Raw genomic sequence first — 23,628 nt, forward strand, 5'->3', positions numbered from 1 at the left:
TTTTTTTTTAACTTTTTTTGGATTCGAGCGTCACTGAGTCTTTTGTAGGCGAAACACGCGTCTGGCGTATATACAAAATTTAGTCCTGGCATATATGATGAGTTTATTTACTATAATATAAATACACATAGATAACGACCACACTAAATTTTGAGGAAGACCAAACGTTAAGAGAGGACTACTGGAAACTTTAGTGTTATTTTAAACCAAGAAGTTCAGGGCATATAGATATTTTGAATGTGCCGCACAACACTATATTTTGACGTTTGTAAAAAGTAGTGCCTATGAACCATTTTGAAATTTATACTTTATACGGAACTTCATAGTAAAAATGACACTTTTTTAGCTGTAAAGGGAATTCTATTGGAAATTGAAATGGACATATTTATAGAGGGGCCATCTAAAGACAAGTAAAATAAGAAAACTTTATCCGTGATAAATGTGCGTATGTTTTGTGTATGCTTTTGCTTATGTTTTGTGATTTAGTTAACGTTTATATTGTATAAAAATAACATAATTATTTTCGCAAAATAAATGTGCGTTTCCTATTTAATTTGTATTACCACTTTTCTTATACATTCAATTTCAATTATTTTAAAATATATATGACCTGTTGGTCATGTACCTGCTCGTGTGAATAATACAAAATAAATATGATTAAGCAATAAACATTGAGAATGGAAATGGGGAATGTGTCAAAGAGACAACAACCCGACCATAGAGCAGACAACATCAGAAGGTCACCATCAGGTCTTCAATACAGCGAGAAATTCCCGCACCAGGAGGCGTCCTTTAGCTGGCCGCTAAATAAATATATATACTAGTTCAGTATACTAGAACGCCATACTAAACTCCAAATTGTACACAAGAAACTAAAATTAAAAATAATACAAGACTAACAAAGGCCAGAAGATCCTGACTTGTGACAGGCGCAAAATAGCAAATAAAGGCAACAGTAGTATACCGCTGTTCAAAACTCATAAATCCATGGACAAAAAACAAAATCGGGGTAACAAACTAAAACCGAGGGAAACGTATTAAATATAAGAGGAGAACAACGACACAACACTAAAATGTAACACACACAGAAACGGACCAAGCATCAGACAAAATCCCACGAGAATAACAAATATAACATCAAAACCAAATACATGAATTTGGGATAGAGAAGTACCGCGACACGTCTTATCGCAATGTGAAATTACACTCAAAAGTAAGAGAAAACAAACGACGCAACGTTGAAATGTAACACACACAGAAACGAACAATAATATAACAATGGCCATATTCCTGACTTGGTACAGGACATTTTTAAAGGAAAAAATGGTGAGTTGAACCTGGTTTTGTGGCATGCCAAACCTCGCACTTTCCATTTGGTTTGCCATAGGAACGATTCGTGTACATGAAACCAACACAATACCGTTTGAAAAAATGTGTAAGGGCCAAATAAGGTACGAGGATTTGGGACCATTATTTCAAAACGGTTTTACTAAATACACATAATACTATTCCTAGAACATACTTAGTATTTCAAACAGTCGGACTTTCAGCATTTAAAAACAAATCTTCAAAAGCACTAAAATAATTCAAAGTTTAAATATTGTGAATATGAGCTAAAAGACTGTTTGGCATATACGGCAATATAAGCACAGTAGTCTGTGGTGTCAACAGGAAAAAACATATTTTTTCCCTAAAGTTTTTGAGAATCTTTTTTTCTAAATCGCTAATGAATAAATGACCGCGTTCATTTGGTGATTTTTTTCAAGTCTTTTTTTTACTCGTTGAAATCAGATACACCAAATTTAAACAGTGTGTTCTTGTGAAAAATTTCATACTGCATGTGCTGTCTTTAACGGAAATTCTCTTCAAATGCTAATCCTCTCATAAACGTCACCAAAAATAAACAACTGCGCCATGAGCGCATGATACGCCCGTCGTTTGGTGTGAAAGTTTTATGCAATAATCATAGATAGTTATTGAGAAAGTTTTAAGCAATAACCATATCTTGTTTTTGAAATACGGTGGGGCATATGAAACTCCCCCTCTTTTTTTTTTCTTTAACAAAACTAAATATCGCTAAAATAAAATTTTGAATAAAAACCAAAAAGTATAGAGATCTTTAGATTAATATAACAAAGAAGTATGTAAAGTTTTAAGCAATAATCATAAATTGTTTTTGAGATACGGAGCGACATGTAAAAACAAACCCCTCCCCCTTTTTGTTTTACAAAATACTAAATAACTGAAAAATAAAATTTTGAATCATCACCAAAAAGTATACAGATATTTAGATTAATATAACAAAGAAGTGTGTTACGTTTTAAGCAATAATCATAAATCGTTTTTGAGATACGACGCGACATGTAAAAACTACCTCCCCCTTTTTTACAAAATACTCAATAACTCAAAAATGAAATTTTGAATCATCACTCAAAAGTTAAAGATCTTAAAATTAATATAACTAAGAATTATGTGTAGAGTTTTAAGCAATAATCAAAAATCGTTTTTGATATAAGGTGCGACATGTGAAAAAAACACCCCCTGTTTTAGTTACAAAGTGCCGTAACTCAAAAAGTTTTAATCTTATTTTCAGCAAAAAGTATACAGATCATTTGACCATCATAAGAAACAACTATAATAAGTTTCATGAAATTTGGATAAGTTGTTCTCAAGTTACGGTGCGACATGTTTACGCCGGACAGACGGACGGACACCGGACATTTGTATAACATAAATCGTCCCGTCAAAATTTTGACGAGCGTATAAAAATCCACATCAGCATTACGTACACGATCATGAAACCGTTCTGGAAAGCTATTTAAAGAATAAGCACTCATAACTAAATAAACTCATCATAGATACCAGGACTAAATTTAGTATATACGCCAGACGCGTGTCTCGTCTACAAAAGACTCATCAGTGACGCTCGAATCCAAAAAAGTTAAAAAGGCAAAAAATAAAGTACGAAGTTGAAGAGCATTGAGAACCAAAATTTCTAAAAGTTTTGCCAAATACAGCTAAGGTGATCCATGCCCGAGGTAGAAAAGCCTTAGTAATTAAAACAATTCAAAAATTTGTAAGCAGTAAATTTATCAATATAACCATATCAATACAATTCATGTCAGCACAAAAAGTGCTGACTACTGGGCTTGTGATACCCTTGAGGAAATAAATCTCCACCAGCAGTGGCATCGACCCAGTGGTTGTAAATAAACTCATCATAGATACCAGGACTAAATTTAGTATATACGCCAGACAAAGTGCAGCTAAAGTTACTAGGCATCACCATTGCTTTTTCCAAAATGAGGTGAAGGGAATGTTTTTACAACACGGTACACAATATACCACTCCTTTAGCCCCCCCCCCCACAAAAAAAAAAATTATCTTCAATTTTTGACCCCCCATTTTAAAGAAAAAAAAACCTTTTTACATCCAAAATAAAAAATTTACCAACATTTTTGTGTGATTTTTAACTTCAAAATTAAGAAGAAAAAAAACACACTTTGTATTTATACCCCCCATAAAAAAAATAAAAAAAAATTTTTATGTAAAGAGCACACCAAAACCTTAATCCTGGTTTTTTTTATAAAACTCATTTTTTCCCCTAAGGGGAGTAGTATAGTACTTGAACGACTCCAGCACCCCCCCTTCAAAAAAAAAAAAAATTTGACCCCCAAAAAATTACCCTCATTTCAAGTAAAAGAGCCCTAAATTTTCATATAAAACAAAGCAAAAAAACACCCCAAAAACACCAAATTTTCTTACTCCCAAAAAAAACCGGGATAACAGGCAGAGAAAGAATTCTGTGGGATTTAAGAGAAAAAATAATTTCCCCAGTGCGCCCCAACCTTTTTAATTAATTTTATCAATATAGTCTAGTAATAAAACGGATCAATACTACTACAACTTAAATTGCTTTTTACATTTGTGAAGTGCTATAGACAAAATCAATCATTGGAAATATTTACATGGTTGCCAAGAGTATGTTTACATGTTGCCTAGACAATGTTGTCATCACATGTAAACATATAGCAGACTGGTGCGGTCTTTCGTTTCAAATTAACAGTGGTGAGACATTAATTTTACCTTCAAATCAGTGTGAACGTGAAGCAGATATGGAATCAGAACAACAATGGACTGTTACCCAAAAACAATTGATTAATGATTATAGAATTTACTATCACAATATGGGATTGTTGGTTAACGAAATTGATTCAAATGGACCAACCGGAAAGATGCCGAAGCTTCCTAAAAAACCTAAACAACGGCTTAGTGACGTTTATGGAAAAGTGAATAAGGAAAAAATGACCCCCCTAGAACTGCACAAATATCTAACAGACAACATTGCTGATATTAACCGCACAATTTCTAGAGAAACATTCTGCGACGGTTATTTGCATTTTGACAATGAGAGTGAGACGATCATTGTGGAAAAATTAAATAAAGGGATACGAAATTTAAAACGGCAGGATGCTCAAACACTTTTAATTCATATTAATTTTGGACAGTTTTTAAATCTTACCAAAGCCTGGCTGGAAAATGAAAGGAAAGAAGGAAGAATTCAACAATCTTGGTCTGCATGGTTAAAAGAGAAGACAGGGTATTCCGATGACCACGCGAGGAAGCTACGTGCTCTCGCAAAGGTTCTTCACGGATACCCTAATTTTTTAAATGTGGGATTACCTCTAAATTTCATTTTGAGAAAACTAAAAGAAATTGAAATCATGCTACAAATTCCAGATTTCAATGCATTCTGGAGAGTACCTGTGGTTCTACCAACCACCAATACTCTTCAATCATCGCAAGACGATACACTTACACTGACTGCTTCCGAGTGACTTTTTTAAATGCTATATTTAGTAACTTAGAACTTTCTCAATCTGTAATTGTGTTTTTAATATAGTATATGTGATATTGATTTTCTTATTCCATATAAGGAGCAATTATACATGATCAGTGGCTGGGACAACTTTGTATATATTCCGTATAAGGAATGACTATTTCTCAATGCTATATTTAGAAACGGTTATGCATAACCGGGTAACTTTTAGTGGATGTGACAGTTCTAACTTTGAACAGTGATATTATGTTTATAGTGTTTGATTTGTATGTATTCATTGCACTTTTGTTTTCAAATTAAAATTTTGAAACTGATTATTGTTTTGGTAATAAATTAACCGTAAGTAAAGGAGGAGCGAAAAACCAAAGGGACGTTATATCTCATAAGTAAAAAGTAAATCGACAAAGCCATGGCTAAAAAAGAAACAGACAAACAGACAAACAACAGAACACAAAATACAACACAGAAAAAACCTAAAGACTGAGAAACACGAACCCCACCAAAAACCGGGGTGATCTCAGGTGCTCTGGAAGGGTAAGCGGACCCTGCTCCACATGTGGCACCTTTCATTTAGAAAGATCTAAAACTTAGTCATCATTAATTCTTGTTCATAGAAAGCACCTGTTATTTCTTCGCCTTTTAAATCAATTATTTTATAAGTAAAAGGAATTGTATTTAAAACTTTTTCAATTACAAATATTTCTTTAGTCCAACGAGTAGTATAACCCTTTTCAAATTTACCCTTCTTTTTTGTTATTCTTACTCTAGTACCTGCTTTAAATTTAGGTTTTTTAATTTTCTCTTCCTTTTCTGGATATAAATTTTTATACACTGTTAATTCATTTTTTAATTTACTTGCTTGAACAGGTGTCATTTTAATTGAAGAATGTACTGTATTATTATAATTTTTAACTAATTTATCTAATATATCATAATATTTTAAAGTTTCATTAGCAGTAAAGTATTTATACATATGTTGTTTCATTGTTCCTATCCATCGTTCCACTACACTGGATTTTTCTTCATTCTCAGTTGAATATAACTTTATGTTATTATCTTTTAACAATTCTTTTACTTGTCGATTATAAAATTCGGATCCTTTATCTGACCAAATATATATTGGTTTTCTTTCTTTAAATAATGTTTTAAATGCTTCACTCACTGCTACTCCTGTTTTATTTTTCAATGGAATCAACCAACCATATTTACTAAAAACATCTATAACTGCTAATAAATATTTATAGTGTTTATTTTGTTTTGAATATTGTTGTATATCTATCAAATCAACTGCCCATGTTTGATCTATTGAATTAACATAAACACGTCTTTTAGGAAAAGATTTTATAACTCTATGATGTAGTTCATCTGCTAATTTATTTGTTAGATTTGTTTTAGACATTTTTAAGTAACTAAAATGTTTTCTTAAAAAATGGAGGCAAAAAAGGATAAAATTTTATCCAAGCGAGGAGATTCATATAAACTTGTTTTGACAAAAGAATATAAACATAAAGCAAGTATTTATGTATTTAATTATAAAATTAGTCTAAAGGATGAAAAACAAGAAACATTTACAAATGCTTTTGAACACATGGTAGACTATTCCATAAAAGATTACCCTAATGGAAGAATTAAAATAGTACCTATTCATGAAATCATAATTACTAAACATAAAAGCTGGCCTATAAGAACATATAATACAGTTAAAAAGTTATTCATGGATCAAATGGAAAGATTATTAAATAGTGCTGAAGAATTAAATTTAGAAGAAGTTATTTTTGAAGTTACTGTTATACCTAATAGAAAAGGAAAAGGTAAAGCTTTAAAAATATTAGATGTCACAAATAAAAGAAGTATTATCCAAATAAAAAATGATGATACAATATGTTTATCAAGGGCAATTGTAACTTCTTTAGCTTCAAATAAGTTATTAAAAGATTTTACAGATTCTCAATTAAAACATATCAATGAAGGTAGACCATTACAAAAAAGAGTTGCTGAAGATTTACATGAACAATCAGGAGTAGAAATAAAAGAAGAAGGTAATAATTTAGATGATTTAAAAGCTTTTGAAAATTATCTTAATATTAGGATAATTGTTTTTACATCAAATAGTACAGAATATATTGTATATAATGGTAATGAAGAATATAATGAACAAATATATTTATATTATCATGATGAACACTTTGACACTATAACAAATATAACAGGATTTTTAGCTAAACGTAGGTTTTGTAAAGTATGTTTAATTGGTTATACTGAACAACATACATGCAAAGATAACACAGTAACAACTATCAGAAAACAACATATTTGTGATAAATGTAACAAAACATATACAGGCAAAAATCACAAATGTGGTGAAAAAATATGTTTAATATGTTATGAAAAATACACGGAAAGTAATGAAGAACACTTATGTTATATGAAACCATCAGTACCAAAACAAGTAAAAAATAATAAATATATATATTTTGATTTTGAAGCAAATCAAGAAACAGGAATACATATAATGAATTTTTGTATAGCTTACGATTTAGAAAATATTTATTGTTTTAAAAATAACTATGTAAAAGTATTTAAATGTGATTTCAATATTGATAATTTAAACTTGTTAGAATTAGACATAGATGATTGTTTTAGTGATGTAGAAAAAATTCCCTTTAGGGAATATGAAACCCCTATAGGAAATTCTGTAATAGACAACTTTTGTAAATATTTCATAAGAGACAAATTTAAAGACTACACTTTTATTTCACATTATGGAAAAGGTTATGATATGCAACCGATTTTAGGATGGATAATAAAAAATAAAATTGAACATAGTATTATTTCTTCAGGATTAAAATTAACATTTATAGTTATTAAAGGAATAAATTTAAGATTCATAGATTCTATAAATTTTACATTATGTGGATTAGCTGCTTTCCCAAAAACATTTGGATTTGTGGGTAACAAAGGTTATTTTCCACATTATTTTAATACAACAGAGAATCAAAAATATAAGGGAATTTATCCTGATAAAGAATATTATGGTTATAATACTATGACAATAAAAAATAAAGAATTATTTGATGAATGGTATAATAAAGTTAAAGAAAAAGAATTTAAATTCAATAAAGAAATATTTTATTATTGTCTATTGGATGTTTTAATTCTTGCCAAAGGTTGTACCTTATATAAAAAATTATTTTTAAATATAACCAATAATTGTATCGATCCATTTCAATATATTACAATTGCTCAATGTTGTACAAAAATATTTAAAACATTAATGTTGACAAATGAAACAATTGGAATTCACAAAAAGATGACAATTAAAGAAGTACATTCACAAAAATCAATACAATGGTTAGAGTATATTTCTTTAAAATATAATATAATGATTCAACATGCTAAAAGGGGAGGTGAAAAGAAATTATTCATTAATAAGAAATGTTATAAAGTCGATGGTTATTATTATGATAGAGAAAATAAAATGCGTAATGTTTATGAATTTTTTGGATGTTATTGGCATGGATGTCCAAAATGTTATAGTCCTGAAGAAATATGCAAAAAAGATAGAAATAAAAAAACTATGAAAGAGTTATATAATGAAACTAAAGAAAGACTTAAAACTATTGAAGATTATCTAAAACCAAATGTAAAAATTCATACAATATGGGAATGTGAGTTTGATCAACAAAAATATCCTGAAGTTGATCCACATTTAAAACCTATTGATAAAAGAGATGCATTTTATGGAGGAAGAACAGAAACTATTCAATTATACAATAATCTTTCTGATTTAAAAGGTAGATATGTAGATTTTTGTTCTCTGTATCCATCAGTAAATAAATATTGTAAATATCCTATAGGACATCCTATTACATATACAGATATTTCTGTAGATGATTATATAAAAGGTATGTATTTCGGAATAATGAAATGTAAAATATTACCACCTAAAGGATTGTATCACCCTGTTTTACCTTATAAACAATCAACTAGTGATAATACACATAAATTACTTTTTGGATTATGTAGAACATGTATGAATAAAATATCTTTTAAATGTCCCCATAGGAAACACATAGATGCGTCAAGCGATCCTACTTTAAATAAACATGATAAAATACATGAAATAAAAAGATGTAAAGAATGTAAAAATATTAAAAATGAAAAATGTATACATTCTGATGAGGAAAGAGTTATAGTAGGTACATGGTCTACAATAGAAATAGATAAAGCAATAGAAAAAGGTTATGAATTACAAAAAATATATGAACTAGAACATTTTGAAAAAACATCTACAGATATATTTAAACTTTATGTAGATACGTTTATGAAATATAAACAAGAAGCTTCAGGATGTAAATGTGATCCTAAATATTGTAAAAATGATTGTAAAAACGATAAAGAATGTAAAACAAAAATACAATACATTATAGATAATACTGCTTATGATTTAGATATTGACAAAGTTAAGTACAATTCAGGATTAAGATTTATAGCTAAAATATGTTTAAATAATTTATGGGGACATTTTGGTATGAGAGATAATTTTACACAAAAAGAATATTGTTTTACTTTAGAACATATAACTAAAATAGTATTTAATGAAAAATATAAAGATATAAGTACTATGATATTAGATGAAGATATTGTTTTAACAGAATATAAAAATAAAGAAGAATACTCTAAACCTAATCCAAGTGTAAATGTTTATATAGCTTTGTTTACAACAGCACATGCTAGATTAAAATTATACGAACTATTGGATATTCTACAAGAAAGAGTTTTATACATGGATACAGATTCTTGTATTTATAATGATGATGGTTCTGAAGCTTGTAAAAAGATAGAAAGTATGATGGGAAATAAATTAGGAGATTTAACAGATGAAATTGTTTCAAAACATAACGCTAATCATATAAAACAATTTATATCTGCTGGTCCAAAAGATTATTCTATGAAACTAGATACAGAAAAACTAGTTAGCTGTTGTAAAGGTTTTAGATTAAATGCTGAAGTTGAAAAAAAGATTACATTAGATAAAAAAATAAAAATAGTTACTGATGAAAATGAAAAATATGAAACTGTAAAATATAATAATATAAAAATAGGAAAAGATCATCAACTTAAAACAGTTAAACAAGTTAAAGCTTATGATTATATGTTTGATAAAAGAATGGTATATTGTGAAAATGAAAATCTAATTAGAAGTTTTCCTTATGGATATTAAAAAATATATAATTTAAATTTTTATTTTAAAAAATAAAAGACTAAAAAATGATTGAAGCTTATACTGAGAAAGATGATCCTGACGCTAAAGTTATATTAGGAAGAATAATGTTATCAGATTATCAGATATGTTGTTTAAGAGATGATGGAGAATGTCCTTTGACTCCAAAACAAATGGAAGTAATGGAAAAGTTTGATGGTAAAAAGTTATCTAAGTTTCCTCCTGGTTGGGATGCTTTTATTAGACCAGATAAAGTTTATGAATATGTTTTTGAAAAACCATGTCCTGAAATTTAATTTTTTATTTTATTTTATTATTTCTCTATACCCCCTAAAAACAGAAAAAGTACAGGAATAGTACATACTTTTTTCTGCAATTTTGCTGTTTTACCAGGAAAAGTAAAGAAATTAGGGATTCTAATTTTTATCAATTTTTTATTTTAATTTCCAAACAATAAAACCAGTTAATGCCATACCACCAACAACAAATGCAATCTCTCTATTTTTCTGGTCTTCTGATGGAGTATAAAAATCACTTAATGTAGGTTTAGGTGATAATGAAGTAAATTTTTTATTCGTGACACGATAGTATAGTTTCATTGCCTGGTCAACATCATCAAAAGTCTGAACCGCATGATGTTCCTTTTGTAATTGTTCATTTATAAAATCTAATCTTTGTATTCTTTTTTTATTCCATTCTGCTTGTGCTTTTTCTAATTTTTCTATAGCTTTATCATGTCTTATTTTCTCTTCATTTGCATTACTACCCATATGTGAAAATAAATAATTACTCCCTGAAAATGCAAAAGCATTTGTTATTGCCCCACCAAGCATCATTGTTAAAGCACTTGCCATTTTATAAAAACAAAAATTACTTCATAATATCAGCAGGTATAATACCTTGCTTAATCAACATATCTTTTGTTGCCATTGCAAGTAATATATCAATGGATAACATTACAACATCATTCATATTAAAATCCACTTTTGGTGCTGGCCTCCTTAATACCTTTTTACCTATTTCTGCATATCCAACTGTTAACAATGTTTCCACTCCAGCATGATATAACATATTTGCTATTTGTTTTCCGTCTTTTTGAGTTGTCATTTTAATGTACTAAATTTAATTAAATTCAAAAGGATCAATTTCTTTCTTTTGTTTTTCTGGTTTTGTTATTTCTTTAATCATTCTTTCTGGTGTCTTACTTTGGTTGTAAAAAAACAATCCCAATCCAACAATACTTATAGAAAAAAGTACAAATTTATAATCAACTAGGGAACTGGAGTGTTTCTCAACCGAAGGAATATGTTCGTTTGATTCATAATCTGTTTCTGTATCAGAATCTTTTGTTATTTGTTTGATTTTTGAATTTTCTTTTTTTAATTTTTCCACTTCTTTTTTTCTCAATTCTGCATTTCTTATTCTTACTTCTGCACCTTTCTTACCAGCAGCTACTCTTTTTGGGTCTTTTGGTTTGGGTTTTTTAAATACTTCTTTTTTTTCTTCTTTGTTTTCTTTTTGTTCAGGATTTTCATTCATCATTTTTTATGTCATTTTTTTCATCTTTTTTTTGGAAATCGAGCGAAGCGAGTGGTTCAATATGTCTTGCTGTTGTTAATATTGCAGTAAAAGGAGCAAGATACATTCCATATCTATAGTACAGTTCACAACATGTATTAGTTAAAGCATTATTGATAAAAGGATCTTCCTCTAAGTCTTGTATCAAAATTGGTGGATTAACAACTTTGAAAAACTTTGATACACCCATAACATATAAATTTATAAAAGAGTTTCCTAATGTCTTGGTCATACTAGCTCCCAATCTTGCTTCATATTTGCAGTATAGTTTGTTTATTTGTTCTGTTGTCATTTTATCAATATCCGACAGTTGTAATTCTTTACCCAGATATTGTTTACTACTCCCACCAACAACAACAGCTGATAATCTTTCGCGTTTTTTTTCTTGAAGGGAACCGTTCACTTCGCTCGCTTCATCATCAATATTTATGTGTTCCACAATTTGCTCGCTTAATAATTCTTCAGCATTCATTTTATACGTTTTAAAAAACGGATATAATTTATTTTTAACTTTAAAAAAATTAAATACAACATATCCAACCAATGATAAGACTGCAGTGTTTGTTGCAATTGTTAGTATTTCCAACAGCATTGCTTTTTTTATTGCTTATTTTTGGTTAAATTACTTAAGAATTACTTATTTTGGTTAAATTACTTAAGAATTACTTAAGCATTACTTAAGAATTATTTTGCTTATTTTGGTTAAATTACTTAAGAATTACTTATTTTGGTTAAATTACTTAAGAATTACTTAAGCATTACTTAAGCATTACTTAAGCATTACTTGAGAATTGCTAAAAAAAAATCAATTAAGTAACCAATAATCAGTAGGTTGATCTGTCTTTAATATTAATTTACGATGTTTCTTTTTTTTAAGTTCTTCCTTTATTCTTTGTCTTTCTTCCAAAGTAGGAATAACATCATTTTCTCTTAGACAATTATCAAAACTATCTCTATCTTTTGTGTAGAACATGCATAACCATTTTGTTTGTTCTCTTAAATCTTTTAAAACAGAGTTGTATCTCTGTGAAATGACCCACACTGATTGTTCCGCATGTCTTCCTGAAAATGCAAGCTCGGACAGCATATCTTTTTTCTTTGTTAGTTCTTTTGTTGCACTGCAGTCATCAATGATATATAATGTTGGATGACCAGCATATTTTTTAAAGAACATTCTTAGTAGTTCTTGTAGCTTCTCTTCTTTATAAAGGGAACCGTTCGCTTCTCTCACTTCAACAATAGGATTAACAATTATTAAATTTTTTGTTTTTGGTTTTCTAACATCACCAATCCATTCACGATTGTTGTATGCTTTGTTCCATTGGATGGTTGGACAAAGTATGACTATATATTTGAAAACTCCACTATATTCTTTTTCTAATAAATCAAGAACAAACTCTGTTTTTCCACATCCTGTTTGTCCACATATAATAGCACAATGGGGATATTTTGGTAATTCATAAAGGGAATCGGAGTGTATCTCTTCCATTTTTAAAGGGGAACCGTTCGCTTACTAGTAATTAACTTCTTTAAATCTTCCATCTTCAAAATTAATTTGTGCATCTTGTATAACAAACAGATAAACATTTATTAATTTATTTGCTCCTGCTGTTTTTGTTATTTGGATAGTAATACCTTCAGAAGCATTTTCAATTCTTCTACCTGAACCGTGTAACGAATTGTCATCTGTTGAACGTAAATCTAACCATAATGCATAATTAGTTGTAAGATATTTTTCTAATGTTGTATAGGATAAATTTAAATCCTTTAAAACTTCTTCTGTTGTTTTATTTCTTTTTGAATTTAAAGCAAAGAATTTATTTATTTCATCCCATTGTTGATATGCTTTCATTCCTTGACTGTATAGTTGATTTGGAACACCTTCTATTGTCATTTCTACTTTTGTTATGTTAGGATTATAATAAGTTTCGGTACTTGTTCTTTCAGGATCTTCGAACAACATTAGAATTCCTTTCATACTTCTAGCTGGAACATTTAAATTTATATTCCACAATGTATCAGATTTGTTTTTGGTTATTTTTCTATGTCTTAGTATTCTATCGTACAAAATAACCATCTTACCATTAACTTGTTGTCTTATCTGCCTTGCTAATTCTGCATCAGTAACCATATCAAATTCTAAACAAATGTTTTTGATTGTATAACTTGCAGATGTATCTGTTGATTTAATAACATTGCTATAATTATTAAATGTAAGTTCATATTCAAGTCTATCACCAAGACCTGCTTGATAAAAAGGCATATGAGTTTCTAATAGTTCAAAATCAAGTGGGATACAAAATCTTGCACCATATGCAGTTGCAATTGCTTCATCGCCTGTGTCTGATGCTTTATCATCCGCACCAACTCTGTGTTTTAACATGTTTGTTTCACCAATACCTTGGTATGCCATATTTAAACGTTCAGATGTAGATTTCCATAAATCAACATAACAATGATAAATATCACTATCATCAATTGACATAATTTCATTTCCACTTATACGAATTGTTGTTTTTTTAACTATTGTTCTTCCTATGTTTTGATATATAGTTGCATTGTCGTCTGTAGATGTGAGTTCTATTTCAAATGCCAATCTGGTTGTTCCAGGAACAATAACATCATTATTGCTTAGATTGGGGAATCTCACTAATAGCTGTTGATTTTGATCAATAGTTGAAGGATTATTTGTTATTGATACACTTTGACGAATACCTTTCACACCACGGGGTTCTCTTATTTTTCTGTAAGGATTTAATTTGTTTCCGTATACCGACATTTTTAAGGATTAAATTTGTTATAAAAATAATTCAATTACCACTGATACTAGAGTATTGATACATGTATAATTATTAGTCATACTAATAAAACTTATTAAATCTCCAGCCTTAACTTCAAAAGGTGTATAAAAGTTATTAAAACCGTGTGTGACACCATTATCCAAACTCATTTTGTAACTAGTTGACTTATCATTAATAATCATCTTAATGGCTATAATATCTGTGCTTGTTCTTAAACTTACTAAACTAATACCCAATATTTGTCCTGGAAAGTTCATTACATAATAACCACCACCATCACCAAAATTAAACTTTTTATTTCCATGTATTGGACCATCAATTCCAGCATATATACTTATTATTTTTCTGTCTGGTTTATTTTTAATATTACTAACTATATTTTCAACATTTAAAACTCTGATGCTTAGGGCAGCGACACTCCGATGTAAATTTTTATCCTTAGTATCCATTGTTTGAAGCTCACTCTTCATATTTAATATTTCTTTTTCTACGTTTTTTTTTTTGACACCAAGTATGCTCATTTTATTAAATAAATTATATAACTTCTAAAACACAATTAATTGGTAAATGATTAATTATCTTGTTATTATTTTCATCTCTTATTTCTAATTTCAATTCTGTTATAACATCATTTACTAAACACTTATATTCCGGATGCTCAAATCTCGCTGTTATAACTTCACCAAACTCTTTATTTTCGACTGGAATAACAGCCAATAATGTACTTGGCTTACCATCAAGATAATTATGAGAAGTGCTAACTTGTTCCAAATGGATATATAATGATTTATGGATAGCAAAATCCACAAATTTGTTTCCATAATGTAATTCATTAGGTTCGAATTTACGTTTATTATTAAATCCTAACATATTTCCCAAACCCTTACTTATCTTTAACTCAGTAGTAGTGTTTAATGAAGCGATACCATTTGCTTCATTTACGGATAATACAATATTTTCTTTTTGAAATTCATCCACTATTTGTTGAAAACTATAATAACCATTCATAATCCTTTGTTGTTCCTCTCCGGTTTTTGTTATAAACCCATGATAAACATTATACCAACCTATACTGTATCTTATAAATTTCAAACCAATACGTTTATTTCCATTTCTGTTATTTATGTATTGTTCTAAGTTTATTGTATTATCAATATTTGAAATAGTATGAAACATTTTTAATATAAAAAAATGATAACAAAAGAATTTAAATATAATCCTAATGTTTCATATAATCCAGGTATTAAATATTCTGAAAAAGATCATCAATTAAAAACAAATCTTGTAAATCAAACAATATTTGTAAATCAAAAAGAGAACTTTAAAACATCTTTTCCTGATTTATTTCAAAACTATCAAAATCCACCAATACATACTAATGAACCATGGAATACATGGATTCATTCTTCTTTTGATTGGTGGCAATGCCAGTTAAATTTTGCAGTTTGGTGTGCAAGTACAGGGTGTGGTGTTTCTTATAATGATCATATACAAAATACTTCAAATCTTACAAAGTCTTTTTATATGTTTCATTTATATTATTGCATTGCAAGAATGTTAAAAGAACTTAAATCACCTTTACCAACAGATTCTTCTTTCTGTTATTACAAGAACCCATATGACAAAGCTGCATACCAGAAATTATGTGATGAATTTAATATTTCTCCAAATACAGATTGGAGACAAAAACTAGAATCATCATGTCAAGGATTAGGAAGTTTTGAGCAATATTATAAACCAAGTGGTGAATATAGACAAAATCATAAAAAGGATGGTCCATTCTTTAATATTCGTGATACAATTTATCATGAAAAAGATATAAGTATGGCTTGGACAACATTTATTTTAGATAAATCAGAAGGTTTTACACGAGCAGGTATTGAACGTATTAATGAAAGTATTAAAATTTACGTATGGGCTTTGTTGGGTGCTCAATCTCAAACAAAAACAGAAATTTTAAAAGTAGGAACAGGATTTGATGCACAAAAACAATTCTTAGCAAATGTACAAGATGTTATTAATAGTCCTATTGATTTACCCACTCAGATATCAAATTATCAAAATGTTTTAAAATACGCAAGAAGTAAAGTTGATTATGTTTATGGACTTGGTTTATATATGTCTCCCAGTGATATGGTTTTACAAATTGGAACTATTGTTGGTTATAATAATAAAATTATAATTGCAACAGAAAATCAAACACTTGGGTTTAATGATGATTTAAATAATAAAAATTTTGATCATGTTGATTTTAAACCAAAAGAACCTGTAAAACCACAAGAACCTATAAAACCTGAAAAGCCTAAAGAACCAAAAATAGATCCAATAAAAAAAATTGAACATGAAGATCATGAAGATAATAAACAAGCAATAATATTTGTAAGTATTGTAATAGGATTTACAGCACTTTATTTTTTAAAATAATCTCTAGCAGCAGTAAACAATAAACTAACAACTAAAATAAGCAATGCCCATAAGTTGTTTGCAAACCAATTTACTACGTCTTTTGTTGCAGACAATAACCAAGAAACAATAGAACCTATAATACCTGGTAATGCAGCTGCTAATTTTCCTGCAAGAAAAGATAATAATTTTCCAAGATTTTTTAATTGTTTTTTTATCCAGTCTTGTACACCACCACCTTTTGATGGAGGAGAAGGAGCAGGAGAAGGAGAACCAGTAAATGCCTCAACAATAACACCAATAATCATTCCAAAAGCAGTTAAAACACTAACTATTGTTATTCCTTGTTCTCTGAATAATGTTCTTATTCTTTCACCTAATGTTTTGTCTTCGTTTAACATTTTATGTATTGTTTGTTTAAATCTGTTCACTTGACTACGTAGTTTCTCTTTATTAATATTAATTACTTCTAGTCTTGCACTTCTCTCAGATTCTAACTCTCTTATTCGACTACTTATTCTATCTATTTGAAATTCATCATTGTCTTCTTTAGCTTGTTCTAATTTGGTATTTTCTTTTGCTAAGTCTTTATTTGTTTCATTCAGTTTTGTTAATTCATTTGCAATCTCTTCTTTTACTGATGTCATTGCACTGATTATACCATCCATCTCTCTTTTTGTCATATATGTTTGTGTTTCTTCATTTATGTAAGATGTTCCTTGTTCAATAAATGAAGTTTCTATTTCTTTCACATGTGTTTCTTCATTACTTGCTATTTCTAATAATTCTTGTCCTTCTTGTTGTGTAGATATTTCTTGTAATGGAATTTCTATATAATCGAGTTCACGAATTGGTACTTTTATCGTTCTTTGAAAATCTTGAAAATCTGCTCTAGCTTCTCTTAAATTATCAGATATTTTAAAATCATCTACACCTAAAACATCCCTGACAAAATTAACACCGTATTCTTTTTGAAGAGTGCTAAATTTATAAAACTTTAATACTCCTTTTTTAAAATATGTTAATGCAATATTATTACCTTTTTCATCTTTTACATATAATATTTGGTTTCCTTTATAATCTTCTCTAACTAAAAAACCTATTTCACTACGTGTTGTTTCACCATTATTTTTATAAAATTGTTTAATCATTTTTTTTATAGTTTCTTTTTTACGAATTTTAGCATCATTTTCTGATAAAGCTCTTGAATTTTCAAATTCATTATTTATATAATTTTGAAACTCTTCATCATCATTATCCATTAATGGTGTTTTTTCTTCATCATCATAATCATCATCATCATAATCATCTATTTTAAACTCATAACCCCCTTCTGCCATTTTTAATTAAATAAAATAAAAATGCCATTTTTAATTAACCAAATATTTCTGTTAATAAACAATAAAAACTACCTGTAAATATTAATTTTTCTACTAACAAAAAGATATTTGAATATTTAAATTCATTATCAACCATTATTTGTAGATTTTCTATAATTTTATCTTTTTGTTTTTTTGTAAGTCCATTTATTTTCGCTTGACGCTCTTCTTCTTCATCTGAAGAATCTTCTTGTTCTAAAATATATTGAATTGTTTTTTTAGCGCATTTCGATTTTTCAGTTTCCATTTATTTAATAAAAAAATCACCCTGTGTCTAAAAAATCGATTCATAGTTTGGTGGATTTTCCCTAAGGGGAATAGAAGAAATTATAACTTTATTTATAAAAATTATAGATTTTCCATTTTTTTTTTTATTTCGTTTCTTACTCTATTTTCTGTTTCTTCTATAAGTTTTTTTCTTTCATCTTCTCCTAAAGTAGTTAAACTTTTTCCTTTTAGGAAATTTTCCATTTTTCCTTTTTGGGAATTTTTTTTCATTTCATTAAATTTTTCTTGCTCTTCTAAAATAAGTTTAAATTCTTCTTCACTTATTTTGTTGTCAGTTAAAGACCTAGAAATTAAATCTTTAATACTATTTAATTTACATTCTGCTAAAGTTTTTATTTCGTAATGTTTTTTAGCTTTTAAAGTAAGCTTTCTTCTTATTAATTTTATTACACCACCAATACTTCCGCATGCGACTGCTGTTATTTGTAAAGGTAATAAAATAGGAATAGCAACACCTATACCTGCAGAAATAACTGATGCTGAAATTAAAGTTGTATCTATTCCATCTGTAAAGTTTACTCCTCTTTTATATTTTTTATATAAAGAATTTCTTTTGTCTCTTTCATTTTTTAAAGAATTTTCTATTTCTGAAATTTTTTGTAATCTATAGTTTTGTCCATCTTCTATAGGTAATTCTGGATATAAATCAGGAGCTGTAGGTTGTTTCATTTTTTAAAGTAAAAATTGATTTTTTTATTTTTCTCTTAAATCCCACAGAATTCTTTCTCTGCCTGTTATCCCGGTTTTTTTTTGGGAGTAAGAAAATTTGGTGTTTTTTGGGGTGTTTTTTTGCTTTGTTTTATATGAAAATTTAGGGCTCTTTTACTTGAAATGAGGGTAATTTTTTGGGGGTCAAATTTTTTTTTTTTTTGAAGGGGGGGTGCTGGAGTCGTTCAAGTACTATACTACTCCCCTTAGGGGAAAAAATGAGTTTTATAAAAAAAACCAGGATTAAGGTTTTGGTGTGCTCTTTACAAAAAATTTTTTTTTATTTTTTTTATGGGGGGTATAAATACAAAGTGTGTTTTTTTTCTTCTTAATTTTGAAGTTAAAAATCACACAAAAATGTTGGTAAATTTTTTATTTTGGATGTAAAAAGGTTTTTTTTTCTTTAAAATGGGGGGTCAAAAATTGAAGATAATTTTTTTTTTTGTGGGGGGGGGGCTAAAGGAGTGGTATATTGTGTCACGGTAGAGATTTTTCAAACTGTCTCGAGATCTGAATTACGTGATACAAGACAGACAAGTCAAATACTAAAATATGCACTAAAATCGACCATGCATTATCGTCGTTTGATCCGAAATATCAAAAATACAACCTGCTTCAGCATCAGCGGTCCTAGAACTATGTAAACAAAAATTGTAACAGTCATTGGGTTGGTCATTGGGTAGTAAAATAAACTAATTAGATATATCTATATTTCAAACATCCAAAAGTATTTCCTTTTATGACTATTTTGATGAAGGATTGATGCTTACAAGGCAGTTATTGATCATAAAGTTCCAAGCAGTGAAGTTTTAATTTTTCAATCGGTAATTTTACGGACGTCATCACGAGTTGGTGTGCCATTATGCATCTGTTTCAAATATGACAACTGATATGTTCATATCTTTGTAACCACATTCGAATTCTCTTTTCTTCGAATGTGACCTATCGAATAGACCACTTTCGAGTTCATCCGTCACCGGCAAAAACTCGTCAATTATGCACGCCTTCATGACGTCATTTACCAGATAGAGGGGGTCGCCTGTATCCCTGCACTATTTACATTCATCAAGCGTCTTAGTGATCGTCATTGTGCAGGATAAACTAGAAATAATGGTTACTCTGTAGATACTTACTGACAATTCTCTAATGACAGCAGTGTTGATTGTCAATTTTGAGAATTCAATTTGCCGAATAATTCGTACAATATAGAATTATAGTTTTCTAACTACTCGCTCAACATTGGAAGGGAAGTGACGACGCCCCTAAACGCACAAATGACGTTCACTTAAACCAGAGTTTTTGACGGAAATGCATCGAACTCGAAAGTTGTCTATTCTCTTTTCTTCGAATGTGACCTATCGAATTCTCTTTTCTTCGAATGTGACCTATCGAGTTAGATTTATCGATCGATTTGTACTTTCATGAGCAGCATGTTAGGCTCCACATGTGGAACATGATCTGCTTGCGCTGTCGGAATACTTGAGAAGAATCCCGTTTTTTTTAGGTTTTTGTTGTTTTGTTGGTTTGTGCTTTGTGTTCTAATTCTGTTATTTGTTCTTTGTTGGTTTTTTTTCGTTACATTGTTAGTTTGTTGTCGACTAATGAGTCGGAAAGTACCTTTAGTGCATTCCGCTTTTATTAGTAATGACAAAGACATTGGTGGCCTTGAACGGCATTTTTTTTATCCATGGAAATATAGATCTTTGTGAATGATATTTAAATTACGAAATGTGCTACATGACAATATTCCTTTTATGAGCACCTGATTTCAGTCCCAGTTTTTGTGGAGTTCGTGTTGTTTTTATATTTATTATTTATAACTGTTGATGTAAATGTCTTTTGGTTTTGTGAGTTTTTGTTTACTCCTTGGTTTTGATTGTTAATGTCTTTCTATAAATCTGATACAATAAGCGACTTTCAAAAGCTTAATAATGTTATTTATGAAATAGAAAAATTTGGAAGAATTAGTTTAAAAATTTAGACAATGCAGGGACTGAATGTTTTGCTCTCTCTCGACATCATTTGCGACTACAGTCTTGCGAAACGCTGATAGTCCGCCGGAAGGCTGATACGTGTTTAGAAAGAGCCATATCTCATGCACGTTGAAGACATGCTTGTACAAGGCAGCACTCGCACCCACAAAATGATTAATATAAGTTGTAAAAATTGTTAAAATCCACTTAAAATAAAATAAATATGTTTAAACATAATGTTCATATAACTACGCTGTACGCCTAGACATGTCTAGTTGGTGTATGACGTGGAAATATATATCCTATCCATAAACGTGCAATCATGTCCATATTTAAAAAACGCTAAAATATGTCATCCTTAATAAAAAAAAAAAAAGTAGTTCAATGTCGCATAGGTTGTTCAAAAAATCACCAACCATATTTTTATTTAACCAATCAATCCTTATTAATTCATGTGTAATCTCCTTATTGATTTTGTAAATGATTGATCTTCTCAATACATTCTATCATTGCTTCATATATCATATTAACAGAACTGTATAAAAAATAAGGTTTGTCGTTTTAAACATAACTCTTCTTATAGTAATAAACAAGTAATCAAAGGTGTTTCACACACTCAAAAGCCGCGTACACGTTCAAAGTTTTTGCTGTCAAACTGTTGACTTAATATCAATCGATTTGTTCAAAAAGTAACGAAATTAAACATTTCGTACCAAATAAAGTATCAGAAAACATATAGTCGGCAATTGCCAAAACTCTGGACTCGGACCATGGTCAAGCCGTTGACCAACTATGTATCTATTATGCTCAAAGGTTACAATTGATGACATGTGAATTTGTAAGACGAACGAAGGGTTGAACAAACTTGGTGATCGATTATAAACTCTTTATAAACAGCCTACATTTCATGATTGAGTGCATAACTTTAATTACACTGATATAGTTTTTGTTTTGCTCATTTGATATTTGACTATATTTCGTACTTAAGGTCTATGAACAGTGAATGTTCTCAACAATTTCACACCGTTCTTGCCTACTAGAATGTACTATATATTTTTGTAATAAAAATGATAAAGGAGTCAAAATCACATTAAGAACCCTTCCTTAGAATGGAATGCTCATAAGTGTTCATTAAATAATATTTTTCACTTAAACATAAACAAAATATTATAATACTAATCATCTGAACAAAATTCGCCAAACCAACATATGAAATGTATATACCTAGTTTACAAAAGACAATCATGTCAATTAAAGACACTCAAGTCGTAAAATAAACAAATTAAGTCAACATTACACGATCTAGTAAAATAACGACAACCTAGTCAACTAAATCAACAAAAGAAAATTTAGTCCACAAAATACTACTTAGTCAACAAAAGACTACCTGGTCAACAAAAGACAACCTGTTTAACAAAATACAACTAAATTAACTCAAAGACAACCTATTCGACAACCTTTTTTTAACATATACAACCTAATCAAAATGGAAACAATATAGTCAACAAAATACAATTTAGTCAACATAAGACAATTAAGTCATAAAAGATAATCTAATCAACACAAGACAGTCTTGCCAACAGAAGACGACTACCCAGTCAACAGATAACAATCTAGTTAAGATCGACAACAAAGGCAAACCTTGTCAACACAATAAAAAAAGAAAAGAAGTCAACAAAAGAAAAAATAACTAGATGTTATTTTAAATAGTTTAAGCATGTCACTTATTCAGTTTGCTCCGTTCTTTTACGTCAATTTAAAAGTGCGTTTATTTATTGAAACGGAAAATAATGCCTTCACCTAGAGTGCTTCGATCCAAAAAATTGCCGTATTTGTCCTATTAGAATCGAAAAAATTATGGGGCTTGAATTTATCGTGATTTTACCACGGGTTGTCATTTAATGCCAATATTTTACCCCTCACTATCGCTCAGGGTAAAATATTTGTCAGAAAGGGCCAACCCTTGGTAAAATCACGATATGGATTATTTCTTAAATAGACTATCTTATCTGTAAATGCCAAAATCTTAAAATGTTTTGGTCTAAAATGCCTTTCAGTTCGAAATTGATTTTGCCTTTGAACACTCTTCATTTACAACTAATGAGTTTGAATTCCCTTTGATATATTTCGCCACTCTATTACGTTGATTGTCACAGATAACTCTTATAGTAGCACGTCTAACGTACGCAATGATAAGACTAGTATATTGGTGATTTTTTAATACCACAATACATCATTAGCTACAATACCGAAACGTCAGATATACGAGTTTATAGTAAATAGTAGATACATGTATACATAATTAAACAAACAATAAAAAATAGAGAAGAAAAAAAACTTTGTATGGAATATAATCGTCACATTTTTTGCATACAATAGGGGAAATAAAAAAGGAAATAAAAAAACTATTTAGCAGAGCAAAACCAAAAGCAAC

The 23,628-nt window shown here is 29.2% G+C and overlaps 1 protein-coding gene across 1 annotated transcript; it reads left to right on the forward strand.

The window, feature by feature from the left end:
- The first annotated feature begins 6,269 nt into the window (after positions 1–6,269).
- LOC139514122 (uncharacterized) lies at positions 6,270–10,064 on the forward strand. Its single transcript, XM_071302871.1, has one exon. It carries the CDS (start codon positions 6,270–6,272, stop codon positions 10,062–10,064), a length of 3,795 nt encoding a protein of 1,264 aa, XP_071158972.1.
- The last annotated feature ends 13,564 nt before the right edge of the window (positions 10,065–23,628 follow it).

Source organism: Mytilus edulis, chromosome 3 (assembly GCF_963676685.1).
Source record: "Mytilus edulis chromosome 3, xbMytEdul2.2, whole genome shotgun sequence".
Taxonomy (NCBI): domain Eukaryota; kingdom Metazoa; phylum Mollusca; class Bivalvia; order Mytilida; family Mytilidae; genus Mytilus; species Mytilus edulis.

Bases quoted from the DNA above. Each gene is read 5' to 3' on its own strand.
- LOC139514122 (XM_071302871.1), top strand. From the start codon at position 6,270: ATGGAGGCAAAAAAGGATAAAATTTTATCCAAGCGAGGAGATTCATAT.